At 44.8% G+C, this 13,613-nt stretch overlaps 1 protein-coding gene across 1 annotated transcript in view; it reads right to left on the bottom strand.

Annotated features, from left to right (window-relative positions):
- ANKH (ANKH inorganic pyrophosphate transport regulator) overlaps window positions 1-10,335 on the bottom strand; it is a 105,395-nt gene extending 95,060 nt beyond the window's left edge. The window contains exon 1 of the mRNA XM_051799327.1: window positions 9,765-10,335. Within this exon, the coding sequence (XP_051655287.1) occupies window positions 9,765-9,860 (96 nt within the window). The 5' untranslated portion in view covers window positions 9,861-10,335. The remainder of the gene's footprint in view (window positions 1-9,764) is intronic.
- Window positions 10,336-13,613: the final 3,278 nt, after the last annotated feature.

Genomic DNA, 13,613 nt, shown 5'->3' with positions numbered 1-13,613 from the left:
AGCCAAGTTTTGTCTCCCTGTAGCTATGCCTTTAAGCCCTTCAAAAAACTCAGCAAGCCTCCAGCTAAGAAGCAGAGTTAAGATTGCCCTTACTTCTGCACTGGGGAAACCTCAACACTTCAATTCTCTCATACTGGAAAAGTCCCCCAATTTTGATTAGCTCATTTTGTTTGGATTTTTTTCCACTCAGCTCTGCCAGGGAGACCCCAACGCTGTGTATTTCTCACCTGGGTAGCAAAGGGCACACAGCTTCCAGTACACGCTTCTAAAAGGAACAAGACAGGGACTCACAGTCAACACTTCTACTAGCTAGGTAGCTCTGGTTTCTCTCTCTAGGAAGTGCTCTCTGTATCTGTATCACAGAATCTTGAAGGCAGCATGGGAAAAACAGAGTGCTGCAAGAAAACTGTATCGTGACTGCTAATCATTAATAATAGAAATTCCACACCTCTGAATTGCAGTTTTTGTTTATTTTACATTAGTAAAAGCCCAAAACCACACCGCCCTTCTAGAGCACACTGAATGCTTTGAAGAGGATGTGGTTCTCAAGCTGCTTGTCTCCTTCACCAGGAAATGTGGTCTTCAGGCTTGACCCATCACGTACAGCACTTTACAGTGATCACAGCAGTCTTTGCTTTTGGTGACTTACTGAATCTGAACCTACATAAAACAATCACCACCACTTACTCTATCACTGTTTAAAGCACAGCACTCTTTGTGCCACATTTTAGATGGAAGTAATGTGTGAGAGGGAACAACTTCTGCTTTTTAATAGGAAAATCATCTGGAAACCTTTTCAGTCTAAATTGTGTTTAACTGCCTCAGTCTTTCTCACTGCTCCTGGCCACATTCTCCTCCTCAGTAGTGACCTAGCTAACCTCATTTCCCCGTTTCCTCTCCTTTATGACCACACCACAGTTCATACAACTGCAGATGGTTATCAAATTCCCTTTTCCGTCTGAGCTATAAATGCTTCATTTCTATAGACTTTCCTCTTACATAACTGACATTTTTTCCCCTCTCACCAGTACCAAAAATGTAAGTGTCTTCCCACCCTGTGATGTTGCTAACAATTTGTTTTCTTTTCAAATGGGCTAGAGGCTTTTTAATTGGTAAGATGCTGACAGAGGAAATGGCAATGATGGACTTGTGCAAGAATCAGTCTTTCATCTGTAGGACAGCATATTTGAGATCAAAGGCTGTCAAGTTCTTGGAGCACATTAGTATGCTGTGGTAAGGAAAGCCTTTGCCATGAAGAGGGAAGCTGCCAGAGGTAGATCAGAGCTACCTCACCTTAGCTGCCCATGGCTACAGAACAGCAGCTATGATACACTAACACAGAGGTTACAAAAATAAGATACTGGCCACTGATATGCAGCGGATTGAAGAATGGGTGAGCAAGAAGTGAACAAGAAAATGAGCCAAATGAAGTCTAGACATAAAGCCTATATTTTCAGGGGCATTATATCAAACGTCACGATTAGAAAAACAGGGGAAGAACAGTGGGTGCCATGTGGTTCCATCCCTTATGCTGCACATCTGACTTGATGAAGGAAAACAATCAGTCCCAGCTGGCAGGCACCAGTGCATTCTTCAGCCAGCAGAGGTGAAAACCATGCCAGTCATGAAAGCTCACGTACAGCCTGCATCTGACTTAATTCACTAATTTAGGTACAAAACACAGGTAAGAAGGCCAGAAGACAGACCATCTCCCAGCCAAAAGCCTTTCAAATGTATTTGTTGGCAAACATACTAGCACATGCTTTGGTGCATTGAGCTTTCAGTCCCACAGAACCCTGTACTTAAGGGAACGTTTACAAGGAGTTGGAAACAGGTTACTAAAAAATAAAAATAAAAACAAATATGGTCTCAGGCTTCTATGGATGTGAATTTCCTCTGCACCTCCACTTAAGGTTTTCGGGCCTCTGAAAATTGAGAAAGGTTGGAAAAAATTGCCTTAGCAATTAAAAATGCTTTATGAAGCAAACACTTCAAAATAAGTAGTGTCTTGCAGTTTATTCACTTCCCACGCTAAAAGCTGAACTCTTGCAGAACCACTACATAAGTAAAGCAAACTGGGCATGCTGGGCAACAGTTACCACCCTTTCTGCAACTGTAACACTCCTGCCAAATTGAGAACACTGAATTTTTTGCATCATCTTAGGGACAATAATTAAATTGGCACTTGATTTTCATGCCCTTGTGGCACTTATTTTTCAATAAACTGCTCTTTACTCTCCAGTATTTTTCCTTTGTCCTTTTCTAGAATGCTCTTGAAAGGGCCATGGAAATCAACTGTGGCTTTGCAAATAACAGTGCTGTACTTCATGCCTCTTTGGAAACAAATGCATATTTACACCTGGAGTCATTCTTAGTTAATGTTTCATGCAGGCTCTTTTATTCTGCATTGCATCAAGGAAAACATATATAGGAAAACCCTAAAGCAAGGTAGTGAAGTTCCATGGACAATCTGAAAGAGGTGATACCACAGAGGAGACAGAAGATGGGAGAACTGCAGAGCTTTGCTGCTTCAGACACTAAAGTTCATGAGTCATTTAGGTCTCTTATTCTTACAGCAGTTCTTTTTTTGATTCCCCAGCAAATGGTTATCTGAAAAGGTAGTGGTGGTGCCTAAAACTGTAGCTACAGCAACATCGTGTCAGTAGAAAATCAAGCAGGCAGAAAGAAGTGTAATCTGATGATCTAATTGCATAGTAACACTCCTGTTTCCCTCACCCCAAAATCCACAGGTTCCCAAGTACAAAAAGGATAAGGTATCAACAGCTGATTAGATTAGCTTGTTAAAATCTAAGGCACTTACAAATTTTCCGTAATCTTTTTTAAGAAACACATGTTCCGATATGCCATTTAAACTGGAATTGAGCTCAGCAGTAATGTATAAAAACATCACAGATTTCTGAAAGTATCTGCAACGCAAAATCTGTTTGGAATTGCTCAGTTTTATGCACAGAGTTTTCTGCATGAGCTGGCAGATATATTTAAATTTTCTATTTATACAGCAACTTACATCCATGTTTTACAAACATGAAGAAGTAAACTTTGTAGCTGCCTTGTGAAACAAATCACAATTTTAGAACTGACAAAATTCACACAAAGAGAGATAAATGTCTTGTCTAGGATCAAGATAGGAACAGATAGAATCTGCGCTTCTGAAGCTGTATCCTTGAGCATATACCTCCTTTGCATATAAAAAGACACTTATCTTCAGTCATAAGATTGGTCATGTCATATAAGACTTTGTATACAACCAAGTTCTTCAGACAGCAGCAAAATGAGCAAAGACTACAAATAAATCAGTTCAGACCAAAACAAATGTGAAGAGAAATCAGCTTTCTCGGTTTTGGGAACAGGCAACCAAAAGAACTGAACAAGAAAACCCCCAAAATAGTTCACCTCAAAACCAAAAGCTGTATCTCAGGATTTCTCTCTATGATGCAGAATATAGCGGTTCAAACACATTTCAAAATTTCAGTTTTGAAGCCGTGTTTTAAAATAAGCCTTGGGGTATTTTCATCTCTCCTTCCTGATGCTGTCTTATTGTTCTAGATTTTCACTGGCAAAGGGAGGAGAAACAAATCTCCCTACCTCTGAAATAAGCATCAGAAGTATTTGCTTACCCCCTGAACCTTTTTCAGTGAAAATTCAGTGATATTATGACTGTAGTATCTCCAGAGAGGGCCCTCCAGCCTAGAGACTGGGAATTGGGACTGCTCAGCAAAACTGTAAGTGCTCCTTGTCTCCCACTGCATTGGTTAGTCTTCTGGCAGGGAGAATCGCTTCCACTCCACAGAACTCAAAGTTTCATTTTCCAGCAAACTGGTGGGCAAATATCATCTGAACTTACAGTTTTGAGATTAATTAAATTTCTTCATAAAGAAATTTCTCCATAAAGAAATTTATGCTAGTTGGAGAAGTCCCTAGAGCAGAGGTGACACAGCCATGGGAAGTGGGAGGCAGGAAACTGGAAGGTTTTGGGAAGGAAGGAGAGAATACGATGAAAAAAGGGAAGATACTGACAAACAAGGCATAACACAAGTCCTACCTTTAGATTATTTATTTTACACTATGGCAACATGGAGCACTGCAGGGAATGGACACCTCATTAGCAGGTTCATTCTCACAATTTCTAGTATCATCTGAAATCTCCAGTGGTGATAGCTCCACTGCTCCTCATAAGCTGTTTATTTTGTACCTTAAGTGCTATAAAATACAAATATATGTTGGTTTAGCTGACGGGAGTCTTTGACACCTTTAAGAACACTAGCACTTTGCAGAAATTTGGCTTTTATCTGCAAATGTTTTATGAGATCTCCGACTTCTTTCCCAGATCTCAGCATGCATTGCTTGCTGTGAAACACCAGCAAACGCTCTGCATGAGGGGTGAATGCAATGCCTGGTATCTAACACTCACTGCAACTAACATAGACGTAGAAGCCTAATTAATCTCTTGTGTAGTTTCAAGAACTGTCTGAGTGGTCTAGAGCCCACTTAGCACTGGTGTGAAAATCCACAGTGCTTGGTATATGACCATTTAGGAACTAAGGCTGTAGGATTCAGGCCGGTGTGCAAAAGGACATAAAGCTGCTTTGCTTAGAAGAAAGTCTCTGGAGCCAGCACTAAGGTATAAATTCTGAAAATTACTACTTTGGGTGTGTGTGGTTTCTTTTTCAATCCTTCATAGAAGGTCTCACTTGGATTTGCTAATTCTAAACTGGAAAGTTAGATGTATTTCAGTGATCATTTCTAGCTATTTCCCTGACTATTTGTCTTGTGAATTCTGCAGGAAAATAAAACAAAAAAAATTCTGTTGATAATATACTCTGTTTATGTTTGCTTCTTCACCACAATTTCATCTAAATTTAATTTAAAAGGCTGCATAGTTCACATTTATTTAAAACAAACAGGGCATTTTCATCAGCATACCCTATTAGTAATGTGGTTGTGGTAATAACATACAGTCATGTTCTACACAAATTACAAGACTTCATTAGCTTTCTTATTTATATGGTACTAAAGTCCTACACAATTTAAACAAGTCCCTGACCTCTCACAACATCAATAACAGGAGTACTTTGCACTCGTACAGCACCTTTCATCTTAGAGCTCTTCTGACACATGAATTTTCATTACATCTACATACAGGTAGGTGTCTAGGCACACTTCAAAGGCAGGGAAACTGTGCCACGGAAAGGTTACACAACTTGGCCCAAATCCCTGATGAACAGCTGGGAATGTGAACTCTCCCTTACTTGTTTTGAACGTCCAGACAATAATACTTACCCCCAAAACAAGCTTCATAAGGCATTAATCAAAATGTTTAACCCCCTACTAAGTTTGCAAATGGCATGGGCAGACAATAAGCTCACTAATTCTTTTTGATACATTATTCATGACTTGTTCTCTTTTTCTGGCAACACTTTCTTTTTTTAAGTAAAAAAAAAAAAAAACTAACCAAAAAAACCCAATCAAATACAAGAAAATAACAGTTTGTTTCAAAGCAATTACTGCAAAACAATTTGGAATCCAAAACGTTTAGCATTTCCTTTACGGCTCGCCTGTTTGATACCAATCACTACACCACGCACAACATATGGCAACTTCTCTGCAGAACCAAAGCACCCGAATGACCCCAGGAGAAAGCAGCAGCAAGGCTCTCCTTACTCGGTTTTAGTTTCCAAGGACGTGCAAACCGCTGAGCAAGGTTATGTCTGCATACGTAACAGTTATGTTGGCAAGTTAAACTGCCCAACCAACACCTAGTGACAGCAACTGCAACTAATGATCCAGGGGCTAGCTAGAAAGTTAAAAGACTCCCAAAAAAAACCAAAACCCTAGTGTTTCCCACTGATAATTAAGGGACTACTGCAGACAGGCCTTGAGATCAAAATATTGCTCTCTGCCTGGCCTTTGCCACCCCATGAGCATCCTCTGATGTTACCAGTTACCAGCCACACTTGCTAATTGTATTAAATGCTGCCTAAGGTTGATTCTGTGCTTCCAGGAACGTTAGTGAACTAATGCACACCTCAGCTTTCCCCCTCTATAATAATGCTGATGCAAATGCACACAGACATTACAAGTCAGGCCACCACTATATATGTGAGCAGCTCTGAAACTGTGTGGGTGGTGACGGATTTTGGAGCCCACAGGGTAGCGGTGCTATTATTTGCTGGGTGAGTTGTTTGAGGTTGTGTTGTGCCTCATCACATTGGATCCATTTATTTATTTATTTCCAAGCAAGTGCATCCAACAACATTTTTCAAGGGAGCCAGAATTTTTAATGCAAACCCTGCTTTCCAACAACTGAGCTCTAAATACAACTGTAATTATTGTGAATCTCAGGGTAACATACTGAGAGTTGAATGCTTTCAACAGCAGAATAAAAGTGAGCATCTCTCTTCTGATGGCGTTAAGTTCAAGACATATTTGTGTGGAGACACATATTTGTGTGGAGAAAGAACATTTAGCCAAAATACTCAAGACTATTTTCCTGAAGGCCTTTCTCTAAGAAGAGAGCTATGTAGTAGTTCATTTCATAAAAGCCATGTAGCAGTTCATTTCATAAAAGCCATGTAGCACTGTAAATAAACTGGAAATGGGCTGCAGAAGGAAATAATGAAAATAAGTTAGAAATGGTTTATCTCTCTAATATGCTGGTAATTTACCTGCTCATGCATCAGGATGACCTTTTTTAGTAGGGGCAAAAAACAGGTATTTGTCTAAGAGATTTTATGAGAAGAACAAATGAGGTCACCTCACTGGATTGCAGTAATATAGCCTTGTCCTAAGGCATTATTGGATTAGAGTCCAGAGGTCAACAGGAGGCTCTTCACTGGCTACAGCGGTTCTGGAAGTCGTTGCAGGAGCCGAGTTTATTAGTTCTTAAGCATTCTGCCAGCATTTTTACTTCCTATAAACTAAACACACTTGCCGTTGCAAACATCTTATACGGGGCAATGATGACAGCCTCAACCTATATTCTGCAAATATTCTTTAGCCTTACTGTAAATTTCTCTTAAGGTAGCAAGAAGTCTATAGAGACAGCTGCATACCAAGGGTCTGGTAATTTCCTAGTGTTATTTGCTATTGACTACAACTACCAACATCCAGAAAAGCCTCTAAAGGTAATTTAAAAAAAAAAAAAAAGGTGAGATTATGTTTGTTTCTCACTTTTCAAACTCAGGTATCTAAGTATAATAGTTTGTTAAAAAGGCTCTGCTTTGAACACTTTGCTTCCAAATATCATCCCCACTTGAGGAAGCAATGTATGAATACCACACATCAAAAGGGTTTATGACTTACAGCATTTCTTACACACCTCTTCCCTGGTCAGGCAAGGTCTATTCTCTCCCTAATTTTTTACAGTGATCTCTTACTTCTGACCTATAGTTCTTCTGTCTCCTTCACAGTATTGTTCAGAGCAGGTAATATTACTTCATGCAAACTTTTCTTCCCTTATCATTCTTAGAAATCTGTTATCTGCAGCACACATTCACAGGAGGAGGTACAGTAGCCTTTTCAGAGCTATCTATTGGCACACACGTTCTTCTATGTTGCTTCCATTCAGACCTGGCATTAAAATTATTACAAATTTGTAAAGCAGAAAGAGGACTGGCTCAGCAAGTCAATGTATTTTCAACCTCACAAGTCCAACAGTAATGTCCTACAAGTGTAAAAAACAACTTCATGTCTTATATACCAGAAAATAAAATCACTATGCTTTTGTCTGTAAGAGGAACCCTTCAGACCTGGAGTAACTTTGTCCCTGCTTAGGTTTCCTGATTTCCATGTAAGTAATGCTGGTACAAAAATTATCTTTCCAGTTTCTGCTCCTGAAAGGAACTAGATGTCTAGCAGCCTAGATTTCTCCCTTTTCAATTAATCACCTCCCCAGGTTGCCATCTGAGACAAGGGATAACTCCAACTCTGCTGGAAGGCCAATTCTATTACTTGGCTATGAAATAAAACACATTTTCTAAGATATTCTTGTTCCTAATGCTGTCAAAGTTGCTTAAATAAGTGTTCACACGTATCATCCACAAGTTAACATGCCTCCCATGTCACCACTACCTAAGCAGACAGAAAGCCCCTCACTTGTAAGATTTTTTAAATCCTGGTCCAGAGCACACTGAAGCCAAGGGGATGTTTTTTATAGACTGACATGGATCTTGAATCACGCTGACCTTGTATGAAGCAAACTGTAGCTATGCACCTGTCATACTCAGTTTGCTGAGTGAAATGCTTTCAATTTAACTTCTGCTGTATGTTATTAACGTGGCATAGTTATTAGCATTTAAATCACCTTGTCTCTTGTCACTTCTATCTTTACATTTCCGTTTTTCCCCACTGAGTATGATTTATAGAAGACTGACTCAGTAGGAAAGCATGTCGTTGTCAGACAAGGATGGAATTGTATTTTTTAGTATCACAGTTTATTTAAGAGACTAGGAATCAAAATGCAACTGACACAGTCATGACAAACATATGATTAATGTTAGTTATTTTTTTCCCCACTGTAATATTTTTCTTTTCACTTCCTCTTTACAAATGCCTGAAAGTACCCACTAATTTTCTGATATCTTTGCTCAAGGAGCACGGGAGCAAGTGCCTATTCTTCTTAGAAAACAAGAGCTTCTTAGTAAAACCGAGTGACTTAGGACAAGGATAAATCTATTTGAGATGCAATATCTAGTGTGGCTGCCCAGCTCAACACTTATGAGTAAGTGGTAGTGTATACCATCCTACTAAAAATGTAATTAGTGATATGCCCTATATAGTGCAGCCTAACACAAGACCGGGGCCTGGACTGTCATAAATACCGAAACATGAGTGCAGAGATTTCCCACACCACAGCGCAGTGGCAAACGAGCACCCTGCGGGGAAAGCTCGGGCAGAGGAGGACTGGGTACGTCAAGCATTGAACATGTTTTCAGTGCAAACGCTGCAAGCGGGGACTGGGAGGACGAAGCGGGAAGGCTGCACGTCAGGGAGATAGGTTCGGGTACCAGGGGTATCTTCTCGGTGCCTATAACAGGGGACAGCCTCAGGTCACCAACACCGCTACGGAACTGCAGCACGGCTGAGGCGCACCGAACACCGGCGGAGGCAGGGGTGCAGCCGGAGCTTCACCTGCTCGGAGACTCGCCGGGAAGTCTCCCCCTCACCGAGGGGGCGCGGAGCGGCTCCCTGCGGGATGCCGCCCTCCTCCCGCGATGCTACGGCAGGGGCTGCCGGCGCCGAGGGCCGAACCGCTGCGGCAGCAGCAGCGCGGCGGGGCGAGGGGGGTCCGCGGCGCCCTTCGGCAGCGGGCGGCGGCAGCCGGGCCGCCCTCCCCACGCCCCGCTCCAGCCGCCGCCGCCACCGGGCTGCACTGCGCTAGGGGCTGCTACACCTGAGCGGCTGTGTCAGCGGGGGCATAAACCAAAACCAGCCCCCCGGCGAATGCATTATGTAATTTGAGATTATATAATCCTGAAATACGAGGGGAAAAAAAAAATCCCCAAATCCCGCCGTCCTTCCCGTGCATCTCGCGGGGGTGCGGGGCAGCCCATGCTCTCGGGCCGCCGCCGACCGGCGATGGGGCCGCAGTCCCCGCCCGCCGCGATGAGCCGGGGCAGGACGACGGGGCACGGCTCGGCTCTGCCCGGTTCGGCTCCCCTTCCCTTCCCGGCGGAGGCGCCGAGCCCCGCCGGACCGGCGCTGCGGGCGGGAGAGGGTCGCTCCCGGGGGAGGCGCTGCCTTACCTGCTCCCCGAAGTCGATGGCGATGTTGGTGATGCCGAGAGGGACCAGGAACCGGATCAGGGGCCAGTAGTTAGTGAGCGCTGGAAATTTCACCATAGTCCCAGCTGCGCGGTGACCCGCGGCGCATCTGCCGCGGCAGGAGCCGGCGCGGGAGGACGGCGGGGGGGAAGGATGAAAGGGCACCGGAGGAGGGTGCAAGCGTGTCCCTGTGCGTGTGTGCGGGCGGGGAGAAGGGGGGGGGGAGAGATAAGGGCGAGGGAAAGGAGCAGCAGAGCCCCCTAAAAATAAAGAGCCAGGGAGCGGGCGGGGGGCCGGGCCGGTCCCTCCCTGCCCGGCGCGGCGCTGGCTGGGCGGCGGGGCGCGCTGTGCTGCCGCCTCAGCAGGAGACCCGAGAGATCAAGTCCATCCCCGCCACCCTCCTCCCACACAACAATGATCCGCCGCCGCTGCCGCCGCCGCCGCCGCCGCTGCCGGAAAAAAAAAGAGGAGGGACACCGCCGCCAGCCACTCGTGCGGGCAGCGCTGCCATCCTCGGGGCGCGGGGGCCAGGGGAAGGGCCGGGCCGGGCCCCCCCCTCGCCTGACGCTCGCCGGCGGCGGGGCGACGGCCGCGGCGCCGCGCAGGAAAACACCGCCCTCCTCCTACTTCTCCTCCTCCTTCTCCTCCCCGCCGCCGCCGCCGCGGGGACGGCGCAGGCCGCGGTGCGGTGCGGCCGCCGCCGGAGGTGGCCGTGCGGGCCGGCGCGGTGCGGTGCGGTGCGGGGCCGGCGGAGGAGCGGGGCCGGCGGTGCGGTGGGGCTCGGCCGCGGGGACCGCTCCCCGTGTGCGCGGGCTGCCGGAGCACGTGGGTTTGACACACGCTCGGCAGACGGGCCGGCGGGGGAAAGAGCGGCACCGAGCGGCTCCTCCGGACGCCAGAGCGGCCGCGCTGCGCCCCAGCGCCGGGCCAGGCACGGCACCTGTCCCGCATCCTTTGCCCCGCATCCTTTGCCCCGCTGGGTCCCGCTGGGCGCCATGGGGTCCCACCCCATCTGCGCGCCCTTCGCAGCCGGAGGCAGGGGAAGGCGTTTCCTGGCCGTGGGCTTCGGGCCTTGGGGCAGAGGCACTCGTGGGGCTGCAGGAAAGGTGGGTTTCCTGAACGTGGCGTTAACGAGGATGTCTGACCCATAGCTCTTCTTCTGGTCAAACACCTGAAATAAATAAATAAATGAATGGTGAACGTTTGCCGGTGCAACATCTTCATCTTCCAAGGTCTCTGGGCAAGAGAATGCACTTGTGGGCCAGGGGAGCTTGCAGAAGGGTCCTCGCTTCCTCGCTGGCAGGGGCACTGGCTGCCTTGAGAATTAGGGCCTTTGACAAACCTTACTCAGCCCTTACACCCAGTCATAAAGGTGGGGGAAGAAAGCAAGCTCCCTTCTGAATGCCTTGCAGAAGTTTCTCAGCATTTTCAAACTTGCAGGGGGGTTTCAAGGTTTCATTGTGATTGAGTTCCTCTGGGGCATTTAGGTTTGTGTTGTTACCTTCCCTTGCCCCCTTTGAGGTCAGTTGGCAAATATTTTGGAAAGGTGGGAACTCTGTGAGGAATCAGGTACCTGTATACAAGTATCTGATCTTCAGGGGAGCAGTGGCCAGCAGAAGAGTGCTGCAAAGCCTCCCTCTCCCAAAGACTCCTGTACTAGAATGTTCCTGTGACCAAGCACCATTCCACACATTTGGAGAGTCAGTAGGAGGTGAGCTCTGAAAATCCCTGGGAGGCAGATGACAGGCTGTGGAGTGGGGCTGGAGTGGAAAAGCCCCTGAGTCCTGAGGTGACTTGGCAAAGTCAGCCTCAGTTGGTGTTGGAGGCTTTTTCCCTCCTACAGCTGGAGTTTGTTTCACCTAGCAGTCCTTGAGCTGGTACAGCCATTGTTGTGAGCACACAAGAGCAAACTCAAGTGCTTATAAGAGAGTAGACCTTTATTCATCCCATTGGTCACTTAAAATGCCACAGGCATGATGTCCTGGAGCGGAGCAGGGCAAAGCAGGAGAGGACAATAAACTGAGAAGAAGGAAGCAGGAGTGGTTTGTGATTGCCTAAGCCTGTCTTTGGACTAACAGCACCAAATCTTCATCATCCTAAGGGAGAGCTAATCATCTCCAGATGCACCAGTGGTTGGTCCATTGGACAGCTTCTAACCATATCCACGATGGGGAACATTCAAGCTCCAGCCACCCAGACTAAACTTGGACTGAAGCAGAAACTCTTGTAGTTGCAGGGGCCTTACGGCAGCTGCCTTGTTTTATTTGTTTGCTTGTGCTGAGCTGAATTACCTCCCAAATTAGACTTAACCTGTGTGCACACTTAAGTGTAAGTTTCAGATCTGCATAGCAGGTCTTTTTCTTTGAAGCAAGTCTTGTGACTTTTGAAGTCAAGGCTGGATATATTTTGAAGCATTAATTCAATATTAAATTCTGTCTTCCTGAGAATATGTTTGGTTTCAGATAACTGTATTGCCAGTAAGTAATTTCTTCCTGTTAGGACTAGTTTTTACTGGGAGTGAGGTCATTCTTCCTTGCCATTCTTCCTTGCCATGCCGTAATTTCACTTGAAATTATGGAAGAATATTTTTTATAGGTCTATATTTTTAAATATTTTCTTGGCAAAGTGTTCTTATTTTGTTTCAGTTTAAAGGGATTCTTTTATTTAAGGGAAAGAAATGTTTAGCACTGTTCTTGAGTCAGAGAAAAGTAAAAGGGAATCCCCAAAACCACTTGTAAAGATATGATTTTAACTTGCCATTTGAAAATTTCAGATGAGCTGATATTCGAGGAGTACCTCCTCTTGTTCCTGGCAAAAACAAGTCACCCCAAAATTAAAGCTTCCTGAATCAAAATGTTTGAACACCGAATGTGTGTCTCCAAGTGCTAACTATAAAGCACACATAGTGATTATTTGTCCAAAAATTATGTTCAGTCCTGGAAATACTGAGACACCCAAGTATTTTAATGGAGTATAAGAGAGGCATATCCATCTGGGGGATGTGTTCATAAGGTAGTTGATACTTTTTAACTCCAGCAGATAATGAATCATGTCCTTTAAGTCTGTAATTAATTTCCGTCTGATTGGTCACTTGAGAGCTCGGGCTAGCTTTTTATCTTCCTGCTGCCCAAAGCAATAGTACAGTTTTATTTTAAGAGTAGTTTTACATTTTAATTCCTAACATGTACTGGAATGTCCTGGGCAAATGTTAACCTAGCTGATGGTTTCTTGAGTTCCATATATTAAAATCATTATTTAATAAACTGTTACACAATGTTTTAGGCTTGTCTGTCTGCCTCCCATTCATGTCTTCGTGGGATGACTCTAGTTCTTGTGTGCTTCTCTTTCAGCCCAGGTCATATTTGCTCCTTGAATTGATTACCAAAACAAAATTGTGTTTGGAACCAAAAAACAAGGATGGTTTCACACATCTTGAAGTCAGTAGTTTGCTCAGCTGATGAGCTGAGTAAATAGGTCATTTTAGCTGTATTGGGCAAAAACCAGTGATTAGTAATCATTTCCTTTCTAGCATATTTTCTGTTACACTACATTTCTTACTCATATACCAAACACTGTCTGTTTGTTTAATAGAGTAATAAAGACACAGAGAGGACAGCAGGAAATAATTACCCATAATCTCTCTGCTTTTTATAGAAAAATTATCTGGTCCAGGAGTATCTCAAATGTAGCCATCTCACTGGAGAAGTCATATGACTAGAGTACAGTGCTGTAACATGTTACAGTGTATAAGTGACGAAACATATTAGAAAACTCCCATGTGCCTGGTAAGGAAATGTGTTAGTAATTGCAACTTAAGCAATAGGGACAAAG

The sequence above is a fragment of the Manacus candei genome, unplaced genomic scaffold, assembly GCF_025592945.1.
Source record: "Manacus candei isolate 608988 ecotype Guabito, Panama unplaced genomic scaffold, ASM2559294v1 h1tg000049l, whole genome shotgun sequence".
In the NCBI taxonomy this organism is placed as follows: domain Eukaryota; kingdom Metazoa; phylum Chordata; class Aves; order Passeriformes; family Pipridae; genus Manacus; species Manacus candei.
This window is presented reverse-complemented; position numbering and strand designations above follow the sequence as displayed.